Source organism: Eurosta solidaginis, chromosome 1 (assembly GCF_040869045.1).
Source record: "Eurosta solidaginis isolate ZX-2024a chromosome 1, ASM4086904v1, whole genome shotgun sequence".
In the NCBI taxonomy this organism is placed as follows: domain Eukaryota; kingdom Metazoa; phylum Arthropoda; class Insecta; order Diptera; family Tephritidae; genus Eurosta; species Eurosta solidaginis.
Genome location: NC_090319.1, coordinates 27,102,894 through 27,129,114, shown reverse-complemented (window position 1 = coordinate 27,129,114; position 26,221 = coordinate 27,102,894). Strand labels below are relative to the sequence as shown.

Sequence of the window (26,221 nt, the reverse complement as noted above, 5' to 3'; positions counted from 1 at the left end):
AATTTCAGGACTTCTTCGAGATCATTTGCGGTCCCGTCCGGCATCATTTCTGGATGGTTTTAGAGATCCCTCCGGGATCCCCTTGCGGTAATTTCGGGACTATTTCGGGATCATGTGGTGCACCTTCCGGCATTATTTATACATGGTTTTCGGGATCCGTTCGTTATCCCGTCGGTGTAATTTCGGGACTTTTTCTCGAATAATACGGGATAATTTAGGAACCATTTCGGCATCATTTCTGGATGATTTGCGGTATCCGTCAGGGATCCCGTCAGGGTCATTTCGGAACTATTAGGGGATCATTTGAGGACCTTTCCGGCATCCTATCTGGATGCTTTTCGGTATCCGTCCGGGATCCCGTCTGGGTCATTCCGCGACTTTTTCGGGATCATTTGGGGTCCCTTCCGGCATCATTTCTGGATGGTTTTCGGGATTCGTCCGGGACCCGTCGGGGTCATTTTTGGACTTTTTTCGGATCATTTGGGGTACCTTCCGGCATCATTTCTAGATGGTTTTCGGGGTAATTTCGGGACTTTTTCGGGATCATTTTGTGTAACTTCCGGCATCATTTCTAGAGGGTTTTCGAGATCCGTCCGGCATCCCATCGGGGTCATTTCGGGACTTTTTCGCCCTTTCGCCATCATTTCTGGATGATTTTCGGGATCCGTTCGGGATCCCGTCGGGGTAATTTCAGGACTTTTTTGGGATCATTTGGGGTACCTTCCGGCATTATTTCTAGAGGGTTTTCGGGATTCGCCCGGTATCCCGTCGGCGCCATTTCGGGATCATTTGGGGTATCTTCCGGCACCATTTGTGGATGGTTTCCGGGATCCGTCCGGGATCCCGTCGGGCTATTTCGGGATCATTTGGGGTATCTTTCTTCCTAATTTCTGGATGGTTTCTGGGATCCGTCCGGGATCCCGTCGGGGTCATTTCGAGACTTTTTCGCGACTAATACGGGACCATTTGAGGACCTTTCCGGCATCATTTCTGGATGGTTTTCGGGATCCGTCCGGGATCCCATGGGGGCTATTTCGGGATCATTTGGAGTATCTTTGGGCATCATTTCTGGATGGTTTCCGGGATCTGTCCGGGATCCCCTCGGGGTCATTTCGGGTCTTTTCTCGACTAATACGGGATCATTTGAGGACCTTTCGGCCTCAACAGGGTAATTTCTGGAATATTAGGGGATCATTTGGGGACCTTTCCGGCATCGTTTCTGGATAGTTTTCGGGATCCGTCCGCGATCCCGTCGGGGTCATTTCGGGACTATTTCGGGATCATTTGGGTACCTTCCGGCATCATTTCTAGATGGTTTTCGGTATCCGTCCGGGATACCCTCAGGATCATTTCGGGACTATTAGGTGACCATTTGAGAACCTTACCGGCATCATTTCTGGATGATTTTCGGTATCCGTTCGGGATCACGTCGGAGTAATTCCGGGACTTTTCCGGGATCATTTGGGGTACCTTCCGGCATCATTTCTAGATGGTCTAGATGGATCCCGAATTACGGGATCCCGTCGGGGTAATTTCGGGACTATTTCGGTATAATTTGGTGTATCTACCGGCATAATTTCTGGATGGTTTTTGGGATCCGTCCGGGATCCCGTCGGGGTCATTTCGGAACTTTACCTCGACTAATACGGGATCAATTGGGGGCCCGTCGGCGATCCCATCAGGGTAATTTCGGGACTTCTTCGGGACCATTTCGCGATCAGTTTGGGACCCTTCAGGGGTAATTTTGTCACGTTTTCTGTATTATTTCGGGATCATTTGGGGACCCTTCCGACATCATTTCTTGATGGTTTGGCGGATCCGTCAGGGTCATTTCGGCAATATTTTGGGATCATTTGGGGTCCCTTCCGAGATCATTTCTGGATCTGTCCGGGATGCCGTGGGAGTCATTTCGTAATTTTTTTGTTACTTTTTCGGGATAGTTTCTGTGTGGTTCGCTGGATAAATCTAGAATCGTGTTGTTGTCATTTCGGGAACTTTTGGAGACCCTTCCGGGGTATTTCTGGATGGTTTTCGGAAACCGTCCGCGATAGCGTCGGGATCATTTCGTGGCTTTTTCTGGATAACTTTGGGATCATTTGGGGATCCTATAAGGATATCAGCTCATTTAGTTCTTTTTTTTTACTCAATTACAAAAATAAAATGCATTAGACAGAAAATTTTGTTTAAACAGATAACTTGATAAGCAGGCTAACGTGAATAGCCCATATATTTCATTTTCTCCTTGCGGACGGGGCCGCGGGTAAAGGCTAGTATATTATAAATGGGAAAGTTTGGATGTTTGGATGTCCAGATGTTTGTCTTTGTGCCTCAATCACGCAAGAACGGCTGGACGGATTTGGATGAAATTTTGCACACATATAGCCAATAGTCTAGAAGGATCTATAAGCTATATAGATTTTCAAATGGGCGAGGTATTCGCCCCCTAGGAACAGTTATAATTAAATTATTATATTTTGATGAAATTTGGGACACAGACAATAGTCTACTAGCGAAATTTTTTTCGAAGATGGAAAGGGGGGTGGGGGTCCCCTGACCCCTTCGAAAAATTACTTTTTAATAATTTTTACATATAACTTTACCTTTACTGACCTTCCCCAATATTACAAACTCAATACGTCAAATAAGTCGAGGGCTTAGAAAATGAGCAGTGACACCCTCCGCCCCCCCGCCCTCCTTCTCCCCCTTATGGTGTAAAATTTATAAATTGTTATAACTCAATATAAATGTTCCCCTAAATGTATAATTTTTGGTATCTGGCTCATACAAATCGAGATCTAAACAATTTGGAAAAACGATCGGTGGTGCTCTCCGTCTCCTTCCGCCATCCGCCCTCCATCAATTGTTTTTATTAGCACGCTTTTATTAGCTTTACCTGTTTGTTCCTTTGTAACTTTTCATTCGCTCCAACGCGCCTGCTGCCCTTTTAACATGGTTTTATAATTAGCTTCACCTTATTTGTAATCCCGTTAGGGTCATATCGAGACCCTTCCGGGATCATTTCTGGATGGTTTTCGGGACCCTTCTGCGATAATTTCTGTATAGTTTTCGGGATCCGTCCTGGATCCCGTCGGGGTTATTTTCGGGACTCAGGATCATGTTGCGATCATTAGGGGACCCTTCCGGCATCATTTCTATATGGGTTTCGGGATCCGTCTGGCATCCCGTCGGGGTATTTTCGGGATCGTTTGCGTACCTTTGTGAGATAAATTCCTGATGGTTTCCGGGATAATTACGGGACTTTTTCGGGGTCATTTATGGTCCCTTGCGGCATCATTTCTGGATGGTTTTCGGGGTCATTTCGGGACTTTTTCGGAATCATTTAGGGTCCCTTCCGGCATCATTTCTGTAGGGTTTTCGGGATCCAGTCGGGGTAATTTCAGGACTATTTCGGGATCATTTGGGGTACCTACCGGCATCATTTCTGGATGGTTTTCGGTATCCGTCCGGGATCCCGTCGGGGTCATTTCGGGACTTTTTCGGGATCATTTGAGGTCCTCTTCGGCATCATTTCTGGATGGTTTTCGGGATCAGTCTGGGATCCCGTCGGGGTCATTTCGGAACTTTTTCGGAATCATTTCTGTAGGGTTTCCGGGATCCAGTCGGAGTCATTTCAGGACTTTTTCGGGATCATTTGGAGTACCTTCGGGCATCATTTCTGGATAGTTTTCGGGATCCGACCGGGATCCCGACGGGGTCATTTCGGGACTTACTTACTTACCGGGATACCTACCGGCATCATTTCTGGATGGTTTTCGGGATCCGTCCGGGGTCCCGTCAGGGTCATTTCGGGACTATTAGGGGATCATTTGCGGACCTTTCCGGCATCATTTCTGTATAGTTGGGATCCGGACGGAGCCATTTCGGGACTATTCAGGATCATTTGTGGTACCTACCGGCATCATTTCTGGATGGTTTACGGTATCCGTCCGGGATCCCGTCGGGGTCATTTCGGGATCATTTGGGGTCCCTTCCGGCATCATTTCTGGATCGTTTTTGGGATTCGAGCGGTATCCCGTCGGGTTCATTTCGGGACTTTTTCTCGACTAATACGGGATCATTAGGGGACCCTTTCGGTACCATTTCTGGATGGTTTTCGGGATCCGTCCGGGATACCGTCGGGATAATTTCAGGACTTTTTCGGGATCATTTGGGGTAATTTCCGGCATCATTTCTAGATGGTTTTCGGGATTCCGTCAGGGTCATTAAGGGACTATTTAGGGATCATTTGGGAACCTTTCCGGCATCATTTCTGAATGGTTTCCGGGATCCGTCGGGGATCACGTCAGGGTCATTTCGGGATTATTAGGGGATCATTTAAGGACCTTTCCGACATCATTTCTGGATAGTTTTCGGGATCCGTCCGGGATCCCGTCGGGGTCTTTTGAGGAACTTTTCGGGATCATTTTTGGTCCCTTCCGCCATCATGTCTGGATGGTTTTCGGGATTCGACCAGGATCTCGTCGGGGTCATTTCGGGACTTTTTCGCGACTAATACGGGATCATCAGGGGACCCTTTCGGTATCATTTCTGGATGGTTTTCGGGATCCGTCCGGGATCCCATCAGGGTCATTTCGGGACTATTAGGCGATTATTTGGTGTACTTTCCGGCATCATTTCTGGATAGTTTTCGGGATCCCGTCGGGGTCATTTCGGGACTATTTCGGATCATTTGGGGACCATTTCGGCATCATTTCTGGATGGTTTTCGGGATCCGTCCGGGATCCCGTCAGGGTCATCTCGGGGTTGTTAGGGGGATTATTTGAGGACCTTTCCGGCATCATTTCTGGATAGTTTTCGGGATCTGTACGGGAACCCATCGGGGTAATTTCGGAACTTTTTGGGGATCATTTGGGAACCCCTTAGGGGTCATTTCATGACCTTTTCTGTAGTATTTCGAGATCATTTGGGGGCCCCTCCAGCATCATTTCATGATGGTTTGCCGGGTCCATCGGTGTCATTTCGGCACCGAGGTCATTTCTGGATCCGACCGTGATGCCGTAGGAGTCATTTCGAGATATTTTTGTTACTTTTTCGGGATAGTTTTACGACCCTTTCGGGATCATTTCTGGATAGTTTTCGGGATCCCGTCGGGGTCATTTCGGGACTATTTCGGATCATTTGGGGACCATTTCGGCATCATTTCTGGATGGTTTTCGCGATCCGTCGTGGATCCCCTCGGGGTCATTTCGGAACTTTTTCTGGACTATGTTAGGATAATTTAGGAACCCTTCCTGGATATTTTCTGAATGGTTTTTGAGATCCGTCCGTGAGCCCGTCAGGGTCATTTCGGAACTTTTCCGGGACTATTTCGGGATAATTTTGGTACCCTTCAGGGATCATTTCTGTGTGGTTCTCTGGATAAGTATAGAATCGTGTCGTCATTTCGGGTTTTTTGGGAATATTCCGGGAACTTTTGGAACCCTTCCGGGGCATTTCTGGACGGCTTTCGGGATCCGTCCGCGATATCGTCGGGTCATTTCGTGGCTTTTTCTGGATAATTTCGGGATTCTTTGGGGATCCTATCACGTTATTAGCACATTTAGATATTTTTTTTTTACTCCATTACAAAAATAAAATGCATTAGACAGAAAAAATTGTTTAAACCGATAACTTGATAAGCAGGCTAACGTGAATAGCCCATATATTTCATTTTCTCCTTGCGGAGGGGGCCGCGGGTAAAGGCTATATTCTATAAAAACGTGCAATTATTGGCATATGCTGATGACATTGATATCATCGGCCTAAATACCCGCGCCGTTAGTTCTGCTGACTCCAAACTTGAAAAAGAAGCGGTAAAGACGGGTTTGATGGTGAAGAGAACAAAACGAAGTACCTTCTGTCATCGAGCAAAGAGTCAGCGCATATGCACCTTGGCAACCACGCTACTGTTGCCAGTCATAATTTCGAAAGAGTAAAAGACTTCGTTTATTTGGGAACCAGAATCAACACTAGCAACAAGATCAGCTCTGAAATCAGGCGAAGAATCACTCTTGCCAATAAATGCTACTTTTAACTAGATAGGCAATTGAAAAGTAAAGTCCTCTCTCGGCAAAGGAAAATCAAACTATAGAAGTCACTTATCGTACCCGTCCTGCTATATGGAGATGAAGCGGCTCTGGGAGTGTTCGAGAGAAAAGTTCTGCGAAAGATTTATGGACCTCTACGCCTTTGCGATGGCGAGTACCGAAGAAGATTTAACGATGAGCTGTACGAGCTCTGCGCAGACATCAACATAGTCCAGCGAATTAAAAGGCAGCGGCTGCGCTGGTTAGGCCACGTTATGCGAATGAAAGATTACGCTCCGGCCAAGGAAGTGTTTCTATCGGAACCAGCCTATGGAAGCAGAGGTAGAGGGTGGCCCCATTCCGCTTTAAGGATCGGGTGGAAAACAATTATACTTCCTTGGTGTGGCCAATTGGCGACGGTTGGCAGAGAGGAAAAGCGACTGGCGCACCTTGTTGGACGGCCATAAACGTTTTAACGGTTAAGCGCTAATTAATTAAGCACACTAAGCCGTGTAAATCTTGTACGTATTTCTTTTTGGAGACGATCGAGAACACTTTTAATTATGCGAGAAATTTCACATTCTGCGGAAAGACCAACATCTCTAGCCGATTCTCCAGGCATTTTGCGGCGCCTTCTTACACGTTTTACTATATCAATATCGCATTTTTCAAAAAGAGACTTCGCTTTTTCTATTACTTCTTCACAGAAAGTGTCTCGAATTTCGGATAGTTCAGTCGCTAATGATTAAGATAATGATACGCTTCCTTCTCTAAAATTCATCCCCGGATCTTGTAATCTGAGCTGCACACGATCAATCCTCCTTAAGATTTCATACCAGAAACAAACTAATGTTATGAAACTAAAATTTAGTATATTTTGGAAAGGATTGTAGCTTCGCAACTGGTTCCACTTGTTATGTGCTAATCTGCAAACTGTTCTATGTGTTCTACTACATTCTCTAGCCCATCGAGGATAACGCTAAGCGCTTGTATTCTGGCGCTGCATCGTGTATCATATTCACGTTTGACATCGTAACGTTGAACGTGAGAAAAAACATATATGCTTTCAATTATTCCAGAACCTGTCGCAAGTATTCCGGATATATGCATGCATTTTTTTGTATAGAAAATTTTTTCCAGAAATCAATATTTTCCAGAAATCAGTTATAATAAAAATACAAATTATCCATGAAGTTCTGCTTTGCGAACCATTTGGCGCCCCTGTGTGTAGCGCCCGGTGCAAATGCTCCCCTTGCCTGCCCCCACTTTCCACTTGTAGAACTTATTCGTGGCGAGGATGTGTTTCAAATACCCCTAAATTAGATCATCGATATATCCTCCGGAAATCTGACTAACTTAGAACAAAATACCATAACCTAGCGGCGAACCCTTAAAGAATGTATCGACAACATGATTTAATATCATCGTCCTCAATGCAGCCTCAACACGAAGAGGTTTTGAGTGTTCGTCAGATCCCTAATGAATATTTTCGGAAACCTATTCACCACGGCTGCTTGAGCCTTGTTGAGAGCAATCATTTAGGTGGACCAGTTCTTCAGTCCAATGTTTGTTTGGCTGATTTTTGGCTCAATTTTTTATTTTACACGCAATTTACCCCTAACCAGCATGTCTAGATCATCTATGCAGGCAAACACTTGGCAGCAATTGTTTTTAAAGTTGCAGTGTAGAGCATACTGAACTCAGCTCTCATCCCTCTCCGCTACGCAATGAAAATAGGGCCATATCTATATCATAATCACATCATAATATTGTGGCGATTTTTAGCATCACTAAGCTGTTAGTAAATAAAGGCTCAACAACAGTAAAGCAAGCTGCCACTCTTATGTACCCGAACACATCTATTTAATCCATTTACACACGTACATAAAATGCGACGAAGAGATATCTCACACACACAGATGTAGTCATCGCCGAAGTAGTTACTCGCACATGCACACGCATATGGCCAGTAGAAAGACATTAACTACAAATATACGTCTATATATGTGGTAACTAACCAGGAGATCCAACATTTCTAGAAGGTGAAACGTCAAGACCTTTGGAGAAATATGCGGACGAGCCAACAGAGAGTATAAAAGCAGCGCAAGCTGAGGAATGTTTACTCAGTTTGATTTAAACACGCTTTTGTTAAGTAAGTCATATTGAAGTACAATTATACTACACCCAAAGTAATCAAAATAAAGACCAGTTTGCAATACTAAAAATTGGAGTGAACTATTAAACAGTTTACCCATTCGAACGTTAGCAGAAGGTTTGGAATAAGCGGAATTTCACCGAAATTCGATAAAATTGGTGTCAGAAGTGGAATCGATTTATTTGTTTATTAAGTTAACGAACACAAGTTCTTGCAGACTACCAATTCAAAAATTATACAGCATACTATTAGCAAAATTCTTACTGGCTACTAACAATTTTCATACAATTAAAAAACAGACTACAATTAAGAAATACAAAAATTTAACAAGTCAATGAAAAACTAGCACTTACAGACTAATATAAAAGTATTGATAACTAAAAAACACACTTTAATAAATTAATAAAAACATTCTTCGACAAAGAGAAATCAAGCTTGATAAAATATGCGATCTTATTAATTTCACTCACAGCGCGGGTAATTAATTGGGGCATTTCACTCATAATTCGTTTACTATTAATGCCATAAAAAGGGTAAAAGCTTCTAAGTTCTCTTCTGGGAACATTAAAATAAATTTTCTTAAGAAGAGCAGCACAATCTGTATCCCCAAGGATGATGCAATATAAAAGGTCAAAGAAAGAATAGACCTTCTCGCTTCTAAAGGTTTAAGATTTAAAAGAAGTAAACGAGCATTATATGCGGGAAGCGGGCTAGTATATCTAAGCGACCGCAGACAGTATTTAAGAAAAACTTTTTGAACTCGCTCAATCCTGTTAATTGCAAACTGTTGGAACGGTCGCCAAATGATAGTGGCGTACTCGAGATGAGATCGTACAAATGAATTGTAGAGCAATTTAAGTGTATACGGGTCAGAGAACTCGGAAATATTGCGCCGAATAAAACCAAGCATTGCATACGATTTGGCTATGATAAAGTTTACATGGCTGTTGAAAGAAAGTTTGGTATTATAAACCACACCATGGTCCTTGATTTTATCAACAGTCTGCACTGGATTGTTATCAATGGTATATGAACTATTAAACTTAAAGCTCAATTTAGAGTAGGTTACGTGAAAGCATTTACTAATATTTAAATAGAGGTGCGATCTAACGCACCAGGAATGGAGACTATTAATTTCATACTGAAGTTCGAAAATATCACGCGAAGACTTTATATAGGAGAAAACTTTAAGATCATCACCATACAAGAGAAACCTAGCATACGAAAAGCAAGCGCTGATGTCCTTGACGAACAGGACAAAGACCAAGGGTCCAAGAATACTGACTTGCGGAACGCCGGAAGTCGCAACGTAAGGATCGAATGATACACCATCAGTACAGTCAATACACCATCTGTTAATTAAATATGATTATAGCCACTACAGAAAAATTGAGTGAAAACCAAGACAGGAATGTTTATGAATAAGTGATACCTTATCTAAAGCTTTGGAGAAGTCAGAATAAGCACAATCTACCTGGTATCCAGATGCAAAAGCAGATATACAATACTCACTAAACTCCACTAGATTGGTGACCGTCGAACGTCCCGCAACAAAACCATGCTACTTGGCACAAATTAGGCTCTTCACTGAAAAGTATAACTTGTCTTTTAAAACACATTCAAATAACTTCGAAACAGTAGTGAGCTTTGATATAGGTCTGTAGTTACAGACATCACTCTTATTTCCAGATTTGTAGACAGGAGTTTTCGATGCAAGTTTCCAAGCATCAACAAACTCCCCGCACTAAAGTCAACAGGATCTCAAGAGGCAAAACTAAGGCCGGACAACCTTTAATCAAGGCACTTAAGAGACCATCAGAATCTGTCTTGACCGATTGCTTTAATTTAGTAATAACACTTGAGATATCGTCACATGAGATGGACATTGAACCGAAATCCAGAGAAGAATTTAAATCAGAAAGAAGGGGCATCATTATAGCATGCAAAATTAGCACTAAAAAAGTCCGCAAACAGGTTCAATACCGCACTAGGATTTTTAGCTACATTATCTTGGTAAAAGACAAAAGCAGGAACCGAGGAGCAGGTCCTTTTAGATTTAATAAAATTCCAAAATGTTTTAGGATTGGACTTAATGTTTATCTGAAAGCTAAGAATTATTTGTAAAGAAACTTATCCAAACAGTTAAACTCCTTTATATACTGCTGATACTTCTCGTAAAAGGACAGACTCTTGGTCTGACTAAACTTTTTGTAGTATTTGTTTCGCAAATTCCTCAATTTTTTTAAACCCTTTGTTATAGACTGGAACATGCCTTAAACATAGGTCAAAAAGCTATGATATAAATATTTCATAGGAAATGCTAACATCTGAGGAGGAAAAAAGATCAGCCCAGTTAATTTCCGAGAAAACATGGTTAATGATAGACATATCGCACCGTGCAAAATTAAAAGCGATATCATCATTTCTAGAGGGTACACAAAACTCATAAAACTCAAGTTTAAGAACAATAGTAGTATGATGCATATCCGACGGAGCAAATGGTGCATGGCATTCGGATATGTTAAAATTAATATTATCACTGAGGAATATAAGATCTAATATTCTGTCAAGCCTTTTAGTGAAGTTATTGATTTGCAGTAAGTTTAAGCTTAGCATGTTATCTAAAAAATAAGCCTCAAAGGCTTATTAAGAACTACAGACGAAATATTGTCAGCATGAGCTTTATAAAGATCTTCAGAACTATTCGGCGGAATATAAGATGCCATTACGAATAGAGAGCCGCAGTACGTAGAGCCACTAACATTAACACAGAGCTGGTCAAGTAGCGAATCGTTATTATCCAGCTGAATTAGGGAAGTATTATACTTGCGTTGAACTGCAATAAGTACACCTCTACCTCGCGAACGCCCAGTTTTTCCTGCATCCCTGTCTTTACGGAAAACGACTAACAAATTGGGATCGAAGAATTAGCCATCAAAAAAAACTGGAGTCAGCCAAGTTTCAACAATGACAAAAATATCGTCAGAGAGGATAGATAGAATAAGAGACGTCATTTCAATTTTTATTTGTAATGTACCTGATTGGCGAGTATTAGAAAACTGGCTTCTACACATTTTTATTTTTCGTTATACCCAGCTTTTCTGGAGGGGTAGGGATTGGTCTCATATAACCACTCACCTAATTTCAGTCGTCTAGTCTTAATACTTTCAGATATATTGACTACGAAAAATTCCAGTTGTATGGGAGGTGTCACGCCCCCTTGTCGAAAACTATTTTTATATAGCCTACCATAGATTGACGCACTCAGGGTATGTCATGGCAAAATTTCGTTCGATTCCATTCTGCGGTTTAGGCTGCAAGTCCAAACATACATACAGACATACTTTCACAAATATATAGTAGATGTACCTGATTGGCGGGTATTAGAAAATTGGCTTCTACACATTTTTAAGAAGTGTATATTAATATATATTGCGATTGTTGGAAAGAGGATGAATTGCTTAATTAATACAATTCTTTAAAACAATCAAAAATACCTCATGAAATTACCCCTCAAATGGGACATTACAAATAAATTTCGCAAAAAGTATGAAATGACGTCACTTATTCTATCTATCCTCTCTGGTTGATGCCAAATTCGATGACGAAGTTGAAATTGATGTCGAACACGAAGCAGTGCTAAAAATAAGTGCGTCATCATATATCGTCGTTACAATGCCAAAGTCACGAATGTGCCATTTTTGTTCAAACGAAATATTATATATGTTAAATTTTGCAAAGCCAAAACGAATGTGCATTTTTTGAAAAAATAAAATATAAACATTTTTCAATTAGCATTGCTTAGTAGTTTACAAAAGTAAACCTCCCAAAGGTGGTTGAAATATACAAAATTAAATCTGTATTAATTAAATCTCTATTTTTAACAATGTCTTCAAGGTTTGAAACGCTTTTTTCACAAAACATCAAATATCCACATTCGTGAATTTGGCACTGGACCGACGATATTGGCTGCAATATCTGCACAAACGTCGACAATGGCATCTCGTAGGAGACATCCATAACATCGAAGATTGAAGCACAATTGGAAGAACAGAAGACATATATGGCATCTCTAAAATAACATAGACTGAATGAGTCCGTAGTGTTACCAGAAATTTGTTTTAACGACCAAACTGAAAACCCATATCAAAAACCATTACCTATATTATAAAATAACTGCGTCCCCTTGGCTGGCGCGGATCTACGGGGGGCTGTGTCTTTAAACATAACATTTATTTACATTGCTATTATTACATTCAGGCCTGTTCTGAATAGTAAAACGACATTGATTTCGACTCGGTTTCTATTTGGTGTTCTCAATTCCGATTGTAAAAAATCGATTCGAAGTCGATCTCGAATCGTTTTCATTCCGATTCGGTAACCAGTTTAATCAGCTGTTTTTGTTTATCAAGTGTTCTGAATTCCGATTCCGATCAATTTTTTCGGAATCGAAATGGATTGGAGTTCTCAATTTCGATTCAGACCAAAAATTATCGGTTTGAAAAGTATTGCCTCTGAGCAGTCGGAATGAAAATTAATTGACAGATTATACACAAATGTTGCGATATTTGTCTTTCAAATAATTTTTTTTTAATTCTTCATTTTATTTGGAGAGTTGTGTGTATTTTTGTACTCAGTTGAGCAGAGCTCACAGAGTATATTAACTTTGATTGGATAACGGTTGGTTGTACAGGTATAATCGAGATAGATATAGACTTCCATATATCAAAATCATCAGTATCGAAAAAAAATTTGATTGAGCCATGTCCGTCCGTCCGTCTGTCCGTTAACACGATAACTTGAGTAAATTTTGAGGTATCTTGATGAAATTTGGTATGTGGATTCCTGGGCATCCATCTCAGATCGCTATTTAAAATGAACGATATCGGACTATAACCACGCCCATTTTTTCGATATCGAAAATTTCGAAAAACCGAAAAAATGCGATAATTCATTGCCAAACCAGATAAAGTGATGAAACTTGGTAGATGGGTTGACGTTATGACGCAAAATAGAAAATTAGTAAGATTTTGGACAATGGGCGTGGCACCGCCCACTTTTACAAGAAGGTAATTTAAAAGTTTTGCAAGCTGTAATTTGGCAGTCGTTGAAGATATCATGATGAAATTTGGCAGGAACGTTACTACTGTTACTATATATGTGCTAAATAAAAATTAGCAAAATTGGATGAAGAACACGCCCACTTTTTAAAAAAAAATGTTTTAAATTCAAATTTTAACAAAAAATTTAATTTCTTTACTGTATATAAGTAAATTAAGTCAAAATTCAACTCCAGTAATGATATGATGCAACAAAATACAAAAATAAAAGAAAATTTCAAAATGGGCGTGGCTCCGCCCATTTTCATTTAGGTTGTCTAGAATACTTTTAATGCCATAAGTCGAACAAAAATTTACCAATCCTTCTTAAATTTTGTAGGGGCATAGATTTTTTATTTTTTTTTTATAGATTCTATGACGGTAACTGTTTTCTGTGAAAATGGGCGGAATCGGTGGAAGCCACGCCCAGTTTTTATACACAGTCCACCGTCTGGCCTTCCCCTCGGCCGTTAACACAATAACTTGAGCAAAAACCGATATATATTTACTAAACTCAGTCCACGTACTTATCTGAACTCACTTTATCTTGGTATAAAAAATGGCCGAAATCCGACCATAACCACGCCCACTTTATCGATATCGAAAATTTCGAAAAATGAAAAAAATGCCATAATTCTATACCAAATACGAAAAATGGGATGCAACATGGTAATTGGATTGGTTTATTGACGCAAAATATAACTTTGGAAAAAACTTTGTAAAATGGGTGTGACACCTACCATATTAAGTAGAAGAAAATGAAAAAGTTCTACAAGGCGAAATCAAAAGCGTTTGGAATCTTGGCAGGAATACTGTTAGTGGTATTGCATATATAAATAAATTAGCAGTACCCGACAGATGATTTTCTGGATCACCTGGTCCACATTTTGGTCGATATCGCGAAAACGCCTTCACATATATATCTAAGGGCCACTCGCTTTTAAAACCCTCATTAATACCTTTAATTTGATATCCATATCGTACAAACACATTCTAGAGTCACCCCTGGCCCACGCTAATGGCGATATCTCGAAAAGGCGTCCACCTATTGACCTAATGCCCACTCCCTCTTAAAATGCTCAGTAACACCTTTCGTTATTTACCCATATCGTACAAACATTCTAGAGTCACCCTTGGCCCACCCTAATGGCGATATCTCAAAAAGGCGTCCACCTATAGACCTAATGCCCACTCCCTCTTAAAATGCTCAGTAACACCTTTCGTTTGATACCCATATCGTACAAACATTCTAGAGTCACCCCTGGTCCACCCTAATTGCGATATCTCGAAAAGGCGTCCACCTATAGACCTAATGCCCACTCCCTCCTAAAATGCTCAGTAACACCTTTCGTTTGATACCCATATCGTACAAACATTCTAGAGTCACCCCTGGCCCACCCTAATGGCGATATCTAGAAAAGGTGTCCACCTATGGGCCTAATGCCTACTCCCACTTAAAATGCTCAGTAACACCTTTCGTTTGATACCCATATCGTACAAACATTCTAGAGTCACCCCTGGCCCACCCTAATGGCGATATCTCGAAAAGGCGTCCACCTATAGACCTAATGCCCACTCCCTTTTAAAATGCTCAGTAACACCTTTCGTTTGATACCCATATCGTACAAACATTCTAGAGTCACCCCTGGCCCACCCTAATGGCGATATCTCGAAAAGGCGTCCACCTATAGACCTAATGCCCACTCCCTCTTAAAATGCTCAGTAACACCTTTCGTTTGATACCCATATCGTACAAACACATTCTAGAGTCACCCCTGGCCCACCCTAATGGCGATATCTCGAAAAGGCGTCCACCCATAGACCTAATGCCCACTCCCTCTTAAAATGCTCAGTAGCACCTTTCGTTTGATACCCATATCGTACAAACATTCTAGTGTCACCCCTGGTCCACCTTTATGGCGATATCTCGAAAAGGCTTCAACCTATAGAACTAAGGATTACTCCCTTTTAAAATACTCATTACCACCTTTCATTTGACACCCATATCGTAAAAACACATTCTAGAGTCACCCCTGGCCCACCCTAATGGCGATATTTCGAAAAGGCGTCCACCTATAGACCTAATGCCCACTCCCTTTTAAAATGCTCAGTAACACCTTTCATTTGATACCCATATTGTACAAACACATTCTAGAGTCACCCCTGGCCCACCTTAATGGCGATATCTCGAAAAGGCGTTCACCTATAGAACTAAAGCCCATTCCCTTTTAAAATACTCATTACCACCTTTCATTTGATACCCATATTGTACAAACACATTCTAGAGTCACCCCTGGCCCACCTTAATGGCGATATCTCGAAAAGGGTCCACCGATAGACCTAAGGCCCGCTCCCTCTTAAAATGCTCAGTAACACCTTTCATTTGATACCCATATCGTACAAACATTCTAGTGTCACCCCTGGTCCACCTTTATGGCGATATCTCGAAAAGGCTTCAACCTATAGAACTAAGGATTACTCCCTTTGAAAATACTTATTAACACCTTTCATTTGATACCCATATCGTACAAACATATTCTAGACTCACCCCTGGTCCACCTTTATGGCGATTTCTCGAAAAGGCGTTCACCTATAGAACTAAAGCCCATTCCCTTTTAAAATACTCATTACCACCTTTCATTTGATACCCATATTGTACAAACACATTCTAGAGTCACCCCTGGCCCACCTTAATGGCGATATCTCGAAAAGGGTCCACCGATAGACCTAAGGCCCGCTCCCTCTTAAAATGCTCAGTAACACCTTTCATTTGATACCCATATCGTACAAACAAATTCTAGAGTCGGCCTTGGTCCACCTTTATGGCGATATCCTTAAATGGCGTCCATCCATAGAACTATGGCCTACTCTCTCTTAAAATACTCTTTAATACCTTCCATTTGATACACATGTCATACAACCACATTCCAGGGTTACCCTAGGTTCATTTTCCTACATGGTGATTTTCCTTATTTTGTCTCCATAGCTCTCAACTGAGTATGTAATGTTCGGTTACACCCGAACTTAGCCTTCCTTACTTGTTTTGTTTAAATTTGAGTTAAATTGGCATAATAAATTTTCTTTAAAAACTTCTATCAAGAAATCTATTAGGCAAACAAATCGATTCTGATCGAAATGAAGTCGACCTATTCTGAACTCCGATCCATCGCATTTTTACGATTCGCACGTACAATAGCACGTCTTCTTGCGTCTGCGCATCCAAAAACCATATCTGCAGGCATTTTTTAATTAAAATAAAATTTTGTGATCCTCCGCCTGCTTGTTTATTTGGAAGATGTAGAACTGATCTTCCCCCGTAGGCCGAGATACAGTAAGTACCTCCCCATCCTTTGTCTGTATGTTCGGATTCTGATTCTGCAGAAGTCGAAGTGTATCCTCCGACGTCACCACGCATGGTATCCACACCTTAACTTTTGGTACCGTTGTGATTTGAGCTTTATCCACCACCTCCAACCGCGCGATCGTGCCTTGCCTTTGGAGGTTTGGAACCACTTCTTCCAGCCATCGCAGGCTCGCGATTTTGTCGCACGCTGACATCTCACACCAGACTTATGAAGCATTAATGGCCGCTATTGAGAGACGTTACGAAGGCGAGCACAGGAAACAGATATACCAAATTGAGTTGCAAAACCGCTACCAAAAACGAATGAGACTTTGCAGGAGTTGCGTCGGATGTCGAAAGGCTGGCCCATTTAGCAAATGTGGACGCAACCGTGGAATACATCGAGAGGGTAAAAATCCAAAGCTTTATAAATGGCATACGGGACGTGGAAACGAAGCGAGCTACATACGCAAATCCAAAGCCAACATTTGCTGAAACTGTATCCCATGCACTGACTCAGGAAACAGCGTCACTTTTGAGTAAGCCCGCATACAAAGCTCATCGCGTGGAAGTAGAAAAGCCAGATTGGATAGACATAATTTTGGAAGCACTGAAGAGATCACAACAAAAAAATGCCGGAGTTATGAAATGTTTCAAGTGCGGCAACCCAGCTCACATTCTACGTCATCGCAGCACCGGTCCTAATAGTTCCAACAATGTGGGTGGCCGCAAACGCAGAGCTGAAGAAGATGAGCAAATCTCCAAGTTTACTCAGTCGTTAAACTAAAGCGAGTCAGCGGCAATTGAACGCCCCATAATCTCTATCTCGCAAATTGGAAGAAGGTCCAGCAATCTCACCATCGGGAGACGTGTGGTTGGAAAGGAACGTTTACTGACTGTAGAAACGAGTGCATCTCATTCCATCTTTCGATCGGATTTAGTCAACGAGAAGATAAGACCATTGAATGGAGCAATATTGGTTACAGCCACTGGAGTAGACACCCAGGTTCTAGGAGAAGTAGCATGTGAAGTCGCAATTGGGAACGTCACGGTACTACAGAATTTTTTAGTGGCAGAGATTGTTGATGCAATCATAATTGGAGTGGAATTCTTAATCGACCAAGGCATCAAGATCGACATGCAAAGCAAGAAGATGCGATATAAGAACATAGATGTGCCACTTAATTTTGGCTACGAAAAAGGCTACAGCAGTAAACAAGTGCTGGTGGAGGAGAATCAGCAAATACCACCAAAATCGGAGGCGGTCATTTGGGCAAAGATTGATGGAGATTGTGGAAAAAACAAATTGTGGGCTGTCGAGGCAGCAAACAAATCAACAACGAAAATACTTGTAGGAAAAACCCTGGGTACAACTAAACAAGATGGACGTATTCCGGTACGAGTACTCAATAAGTTCAAGTCACCATTCAAACTGATACTATATTGGGAAGATGCCAAGAGGCTGATGTAATTATTAACTGTGAATAGACCCAGCAAAACGTTTCAACAAGCAACATTGATCTTTCAAATGACATCACGGCATGGACGGAGGGTATAGAGGAAGACTATCAGAATAAGGCAAATCAACTGCTCCTAAAGTACGCAAATATATTTGGCCAAGATGGCTCCAATCCAGGCCGCACCAATGTTGTGAAACATCAAATTAGCACTGGAGATGCGAGGACGATCCGTCAAGCTCCTCGTAGTCTTTCACTGGCGAAGGGGAAAGTTGTGAGTCAAATCATACAAGAAATAAGCGACAGCTAGTCGATTGAGCTCATCGGTGGTACTTGTGAAGAAGAAGGATGGAAAAATGAGGTTTTGCGTGGACTACCGGAAGTTGAATGACGTTACGAAAAAGTATAGCTACCCATTGCCAAGAATTGACGACACTCTGGTGTCGCTCTCTGGTACGAAACGGTTTTCCACACTGGACTTTAAAAGCGGCTACTGGCAAGTGGAAGTGAAGGAGGAAGACAAGGAGAAAACAGCCTTCAGTGTCGGTGCTGGTCTTTGGAAATTTATAGTCTTTTGGATTTATGGATCAGGTGTAATGTATCCAAAGTGACTGCATACATATCTACACACATAACACACACGGTGTCTAAGTTGTTTAGTCTGTAACTAAGAATTTGCTGACACCGCGTATTCCTCTACTCCAACATTTTCACACGCTTTCAGCAAGTACATTGAAGAACCTTATGAATGTGTGTACGAATGTGTATGCATACGCTTGGCTACATGACTTTTGTTATTTTGTTAGACTTAGTAAGAATGTAAGAATTAAGAGTAAATATGTATATGTTTATGTAGTAACTAAGTAGCGCATAAGAATTATGTATAAATACGCTGAAGTTTTTATTAATAAAGAAGATTCGGTATTCGGCACTCAAGGGTGCCACCTCCTTAAATAATCTTGTTTAAATATTTAGGGTATGTATGGTGTCTCCACTCAAATAAATAATTTAATATATTTTACACAGGTACTGAAAGGACTCCATTGGAAAACATGTTTAGTGTACTTAGACGACAATATCGAATTGGGAAAGAACTTTAAAGAACATCTTAAGAACTTAGAGGAAGTTTTCCAGACAATACCTGGCGCTGGTCTGAAACTAAGTGCCAAAAAGTGTTCGCTGTTTAAAAAGGAAGTAAGTTATTTGGGTCACGTGGTAACGACATAGGGCATCTACACTGCGAATGAAAAGATAGAGGCTGTAAAGGATTGGCCAAGACAACAGAACCTGCATGAATTGAGAAGTTTCCTTTGGCTGTGCACATATTACCGCCAATTTGTACCAAAATTTGCCAGCGTAGCCCATAGCCTCCATGAGCTTACAAGAAACAAGTAAGGAAGGTTAAGTTCGGGTGTACCCGAACATTACATACTCAGCTGAGAGTTATGGTGACAACATAAGGGAAAATAACCATGTAGGAAAATGAACCGAGGGAAACCCTGGGATGTGTTTGTATGACATGTGTATCAAATGAAAAGCATTAAAGAGTATTTTAAAAGGGAGTAATCCTTAGTTCCATAGGTGGACGCCGTTTCGAGATATCTCCATAAAGGTGGACCAGGGGTGACCCTAGAATTTGTTTGTACAATATGGGTATCAAACGAAAGGTGTTAATGAGTATTTTAAAAGGGAGTGGGCCTTAGTTCTATAGGTGGACGCCGTCTCGAAATATCGCCATAAAGGTGGACCAGGGGTGACTCTAGAATATGGGTATCAAATGAAAGGTATTAATGAGAGCTTTAAAAGGGAGTGGTGGTAGTTGTATATGTGAAGGCGTTTTCCAGATATCGACCAAAATGTGGACCAGGGTGACCCAGAACATCATCTGTTGGATACCGCTAATTTATTTATATATGTAATACCTGCCAAGATTTCAAGGGTTCTTTATTTCGCCCTGCAGAACTTTTTCATTTTCTTCTACTTAATATGGTAGGTGTCACAACCATTTTACAAAGTTTTTTCTAAAGTTATATTTCGCGTCAATAAACCAATCCAATTACCATGTTTCATCCCTCTTTTCGTATTTGGTATAGAATTATGGCATTTTTTTCATTTTTCGTAATTTTCGATATCGAAAAAGTGGCCGTGGTCATAGTCGGATTTCGTTCATTTTTTTTTCCAAGATAAAGTGAGTTCAGATAAGTTCGTGAACTAAGTTCAGTAAAGATATGTCGATTTTTGATCAAGTTATCATGTTAACGGCCACGCGGAGGGACATACGGACGACTGTGTATAAAAACTGGGCGTGGCTTCAACCGATTTCGCCGATTTTCACAGAAAATAGTTAACGTCATACTATCTATGCCCCTACCAAATTTCAAAAGGATTGGTAAATAGACAAATTAAATGAAAAAGGGCGGAGCCACGCCCATTTTGAAATTTTCTTTTATTTTTGTATTTTGTTGCACCATATCATTACTGGAGTTGAATGTTGACATAATTTACTTATATACTGTAAAGATATTAAATTTTTTGTTAAAATTTTACTTTAAAAAAATTTTTTTTTTAAAAGTGGGCGTGGTCCTTCTCCGATTTTGCTAATTTTTATTAAGCGTATATATAGTAATAGGAGTAACGTTCCTGCCAAATTTCATCATGATATCTTCAACGACTGCCAAATTACAGCTTGCAAAAGTTTTAAATTACCTTCTTTTAAAAGTGGGCGGTGCCACGCCCATTGTCCAAAATTTTACTAGTTTTCTATTCTGTGTCATAAGTTTCATCGTTTTAGCTTTCTGTGGTAATGCATTATCGCACTTTTCCGGTTTTTCGAAATTTTCGATATCGAAAAAGTGGGCGTGGTTATAGTGCGATTTCGTTCATTTTAAATAGCGATCTGAGATGAGTGCTCAGGAACCTACATACCAAATTTCATCAATTTACCTCAAAATTTACTCAAGTTATCGTGTTAACGGACGGACGGACGGACGGACGGACGGACATGGCTCAATAAAATTTTTTTTTCGATCCTGATTATTTTGATATATGGAAGTCTATATCTATCTCGATTCCTTTATACCTGTACAACCAACCGTTATCCAATCAAACTTAATATACTTTGTGAGCTCTGCTCAACTGAGTATAAAAATAAAGTTTCTGAATGGAAGAAGGAGCAAGATGTGGCCCTCCAAACATTGAAAGAGCGTTTGTGCACTGCCCCAATGTTGGCATATCCGATTGCAGGAGCAACATTTATTCTAGATACAGATGCCAGTGAATATGCTATAGCAGGCGTTTTATCACAACTAGTCGACGGACAGGAGATTTCAGCCTACGAACTGGAAAACCAGAGAAGAACTATTGCGTTACACGCAGAGAGTTGCTGGCATTGGTAGAGTGCATTAAACATTTTCACATTTTTCACCTCTACGGGCAGCGATTCCGAATCAGGACAGATGGCGTTGAAATGGCTCCTGCAGTTCCGTATTTCACAAGGTCAATTGGCACGGTGGATCGGGCGACTACAAAGCTATGACTTTTACATTGAGCATCGGAAAGGTAGTACCCATGGGAATGGCGATGCAATGTCACGAAGACCATGTAATTTGGAATGCAAACACTGTTCGAAAGCTGAGGCTAAGGAAAACATCATAGATGTCCGGCTTATGACTATAATGTGTTCGGATGAATGGACCATGGAACAACTAAGGAAGTGTCAGCAAGAAGATACAGATCTGTCACATGTTATGCGAGGGCTCGAAAGAAACGAAAACCAAATAAAGAGATGTCAGCAGAGAGTCCTATTGCGAAGTCATATTGGAACAGTTTGGATACAGGATGGTCAATGTAAGAGGAAACTAGTAGTTGTTCCCAGGAAAAGGATTCCTGACGTTCTCAACGAGCTACATAATGGTCCAAGTGGAGGTCATCTGGGGATCACGAAGACGCTTGAGAAAATTAAGCAGAGATTCTATTGGGTTCTTTGCCGTCAGTCGGTCATGGAGTGGATTGCCAACTGCGAGGTTTGCAGCAGAGCGAAGGGGCCCGAATCCCCAAGTCGTGGCCAGATGAAGCAATATAACTCAGGTGCACCATTTGAAAGGATCGCTATGGATATCGCAGTTCCATTTCCTACTAGCAATAGCGGAAACAAATATGTACTGGTGGTTATGGATTACTTTAGCAAATGGCCAGAGGTATACTCAATCCCAAATCAAGAAGCTGAAACAGTATCAGAAGTGTTTGCAAATAATTGGGGTGGAGGTGTACCAATGGAGTTATATTGTGACCAAGGCAGGAATTTTGAAGCAGCTGTGTTCCAAGAAATGTGTAAGACATTGGGCATTCGAAAAACACGGATACAGTTGTATTGCATCCTCAACCCGTTGGTATGGTGGAACGATACAATAGAACCTTGGAGGAGCGCTTGAGGAAAGTAGTGGACAAGTTCCATAAAGAGTGGGATACATACATATTATTATTCTTGATGGCTTACCTATCGGCAGTGCATGAAACAACGGGCCAAACTCCCGCAAAGGTAATTTCTGGCAATGACCTTCGACTGTCAACTGATTTGATGTTTGGGATAAATGCCGATTCGGAGAGAAATACCAAGAAATCCACTGGCGTCTTGGAGGAAGAGATGAAGGAAATACACGATCTTGTAAGACAACGAACCAAGATTATGAGTGACAAGATGAAAGCCAGATATGATAAAGCAATTAAGTCAGAAGGCTTTCGGGAAGGAGATTTGGTGCTGTTATACAACCCACAACGAAAAAATGGTTTGTCTCCGAAATTACAGTGTAAGTAGGAAGGCCCATAAAAATTGTAAAACGAATCAACGATGTAGTTTGCAACATACTAACCACGAAAGAAAATGAAAGTGGTTCATTTGGACAGGATGGCAGTGTTTAGATCGGGACGAGCCGACTTAGGTGGAGGGCAGTGTGGCGAATGTTAGCATAACTAGACTGTTAGTAAATAAAGGCACAACAACAATAAAGCAAGCTGCCACTCTTGTGTACACGAACACATCAATTTAATCCATTTACACGCGTACATAAAGGCGACGAAGAGATATTCCACACACACAGATGTAGTCATCGCCGAAGTAGTTACTCATACATACACACGCATATGACCAGTAGAAAAGCATTGACTACAAATATACATGTACATATATAGCTGGTAACCAAGCAGGAGATACAACAGTTGCAGAAGGTGAAACGTCTAGACCTTTGGAGAAATATGCGGAAGAGACAATAGATAGAATAAAAGCAGCGCGAGCTGACGAACGAGTAATCAGTTTGAGTTAAACACGCTTTTGTTAAGTACTTGATATTGAAGTATAATTGTACTACTCCCAAAATCTAAAGAAAGACCAGCTTGAAATAGTGAAAATTGCAGTGAATTTTTCGACAGTTTAGCGATTCGAACGTTAGCAGAAAGTTTGAAATAAGCGGAATTTCCCCGAAATTCGTTCCAATATAAAGAAAAGTGTAGTTATTTGGGTTGAAAGAAATTTTTTTCAAAATCAAATTTTATAGTCAAATTGTTTTTCTTGTTTCGTTCTCGATAAATTGCACTAAAGATGGCGCAACGCCGAAACCGGTTTGTCTCCGTACCAAACTTGACGCGGAATGGCGGGAAATGGTTCCAATTCAAGTAATTGCTGTATATTGGAACAATTTTCCATCATTCCTTGTCAAATTTGATTTGAAAACGAACCGGGTTCGGTGTTGTGCCATCTTCAGTGCTATTTTTTGAGAACGAAAAGGGAAACTAATATTTTACCTATGCACTTGGTATTTGAGAAAAGTTTCTTTTGACACAAGTCTTCACTTTTGCACCCTATCGAAAAATCAACAACATAAAAGACAACATAACTTTCAATTAAAACCAAAAGCTTTGCCTGCAATTAAAAATACTTACCCTCTATTACGTATTCTGAATGCTTCTGCTCTATACCCCGTTTCGTCTGGGCTTATATATAAATACGTGAAATTCATTCTTCGGCAGCGGAAAGCCCTAGGATTGTCGAGGGTCATTCCATGGTGCATATACCAGATACCTTCGAACTGTAAATAATTAAAGCATAACGTCGCTGCGCTCCCAAAAACAGTTATGTGTTTTTCAGTAACTTTTCAGGAGATCAAAAACACTTATTTCTGGTGTCCATTTGCAAAATTTTGCAAATGTCGTATTTTGAAATATTTTATGGAAAGTACGTTATTGATGTGTGAAGGAAAAAATCATTATTTTTAACCAATTACGACGTGATAAATATTTGCGCCGTTTTATAGCACATAGCTGCTTTCAAACATGATTCAAATTTGCTTTCGGCGGCAGGGAAATGCATGCAATTTTTGCCGTTATTCCTCATTATGATTACGGAGATTACCCCTTAAGCCCATGGGAGGTGTAGCTTCATCAATCAGATGTCTGTTGGGCTGCCCAGGTTTCTGGGTATTCAACAGAAACAGAACTGTTTGGGAGTACTCTCGCCTCATTGTGTACGTGGTGTTCTGGGGACGTAAGAAAACAGGCCGTAGCGGTTCTGAGAGTAGTATTTTGGCAGGCCTGTATTTTCTTCCAGTGAGTAACCTTTAGGCTTGGCGACCATATCGGGGCGCGAAGCATGCAACCGGCCGGCCAATTGCTTTGTAAGTAGTAATGAGTGTTTCTTTGTCTTTACCCCAAGTGCTGCCGGAAAGAGGTTTGGCGATTTTATTACGGCTCTGGATTTTCGGTACAATCCAAAATGTAGATCCTGATCGAACGTCACACCCAAGATTTTAGGGTGTAAGACAGTCGGTAGCGTATTGCCGATGTCGGGATTAAATAGATTATATTGCACTGTGTGGTGGGTGATAAACGCGAGACCGCCTGCATTTCCGCTCTCGCGATCTCTTCTGTGGACGTTATGTCCAGAGCAGGTCCTCAGCAGATCTTGCTGTATGTTTGGTCTTTTGGATCGCTGCAATGTGCTTCATGAAATCAACTACATATCTCCGTGATCTTCCCAGTTAACCCATAACAGTTTAACTGCTGAATTTTGAAGTGCAACGGGGTTAACGTCGTCACTCTGGGGGTACGTCTGAGTTGAGGGAGGCCAGGGCGCAATTGCTGTTGTGGCCTTGGGACTAGACTTCCCTGGGTAAGCATTTGGGTACCCGATGTAGTTGGGTTTGCGGCCTAGCAGTATGGCGCGATAAAACCCGTCGGGGGATTGCCGTCGCTGAGACCAGAACATCTAAGAAAGTGGCATCGTCCAAGGCAGGAGCTGCATTGGACAAATGTTGCAACCATATATATTCTGTGCTGGCAAACGGTGCAAAAGGTGGTAGAGCCCAAAGAATTTGTTTCTATGACCTACTCGAGTGCTAGTGCCGGAAAGAGGGGGAGAAGAAGACGGGGGCGGGGGCTGATGATCGGCATTGCTACCGACTCTACTACGGAGATTGTAGTTATGAGGAGGAGCGATGTTGTTGTTGTTGTAGCGATAGGGTTGCTCCCCGAAGGCTTTGGGGAGTGTTATCGATGTGATGGTCCTTTGCCGGATACAGGTCCGGTACGCTCCGGTACCACAGCACCATTAAGGTGCTAGCCCGATCATCTCGGGAATGATTTATGTGGCCACATTAAACATTCAGGCCATCTCCTCCCTCCCCACCCCCAAGTTCCATGAGGAGCTTGGGGTCGCCAGAGCCTCGCCTGTTAGTGAAACAGGATTCGCCGCGGATAGGCGAGGTTAACAATTGGGTTTGGAGAAGCTATATATTGCGATGGGAACCTGAAGGGTTGCGCTACACACCCCTTGAATCTGGTATTTTAGTCGCCTCTTACGACAGGCATACCTACCGCGGGTATATTCTGACCCCCTTACCCATCGGGGGAGGAGCGATCATATGAGCTGGTGGCGCCATGGGGCCGGAGCAGCAGTGGTTACTTGTTATGGCTTGCTGAGAAGCGGGGCAGGTAGAAGGAAGTGAACGCTGACTACGGGACTCCCTTGGGCGTAATCAGCAAGGAGCCAAATTTATAAAAGTTATGACGGATTCGGATTTTGGGCTCTAGCCCAGAACATCCTGTCCGATGCAAGCATCTCTTGCACGTGACACATTGACAAGAGTGTGCCC

The 26,221-nt window shown here is 41.6% G+C and overlaps 1 protein-coding gene across 1 annotated transcript in view; it reads right to left on the bottom strand.

Moving 5' to 3' along the window:
• Positions 1-26,221, bottom strand: part of LOC137250544 (uncharacterized) — a 71,826-nt gene that overhangs the window by 22,259 nt on the left and 23,346 nt on the right. Inside the window, exon 3 of the mRNA XM_067783533.1 lies at positions 24,015-24,160. Within this exon, the coding sequence (XP_067639634.1) occupies positions 24,015-24,160 (146 nt within the window). The remainder of the gene's footprint in view (positions 1-24,014; positions 24,161-26,221) is intronic.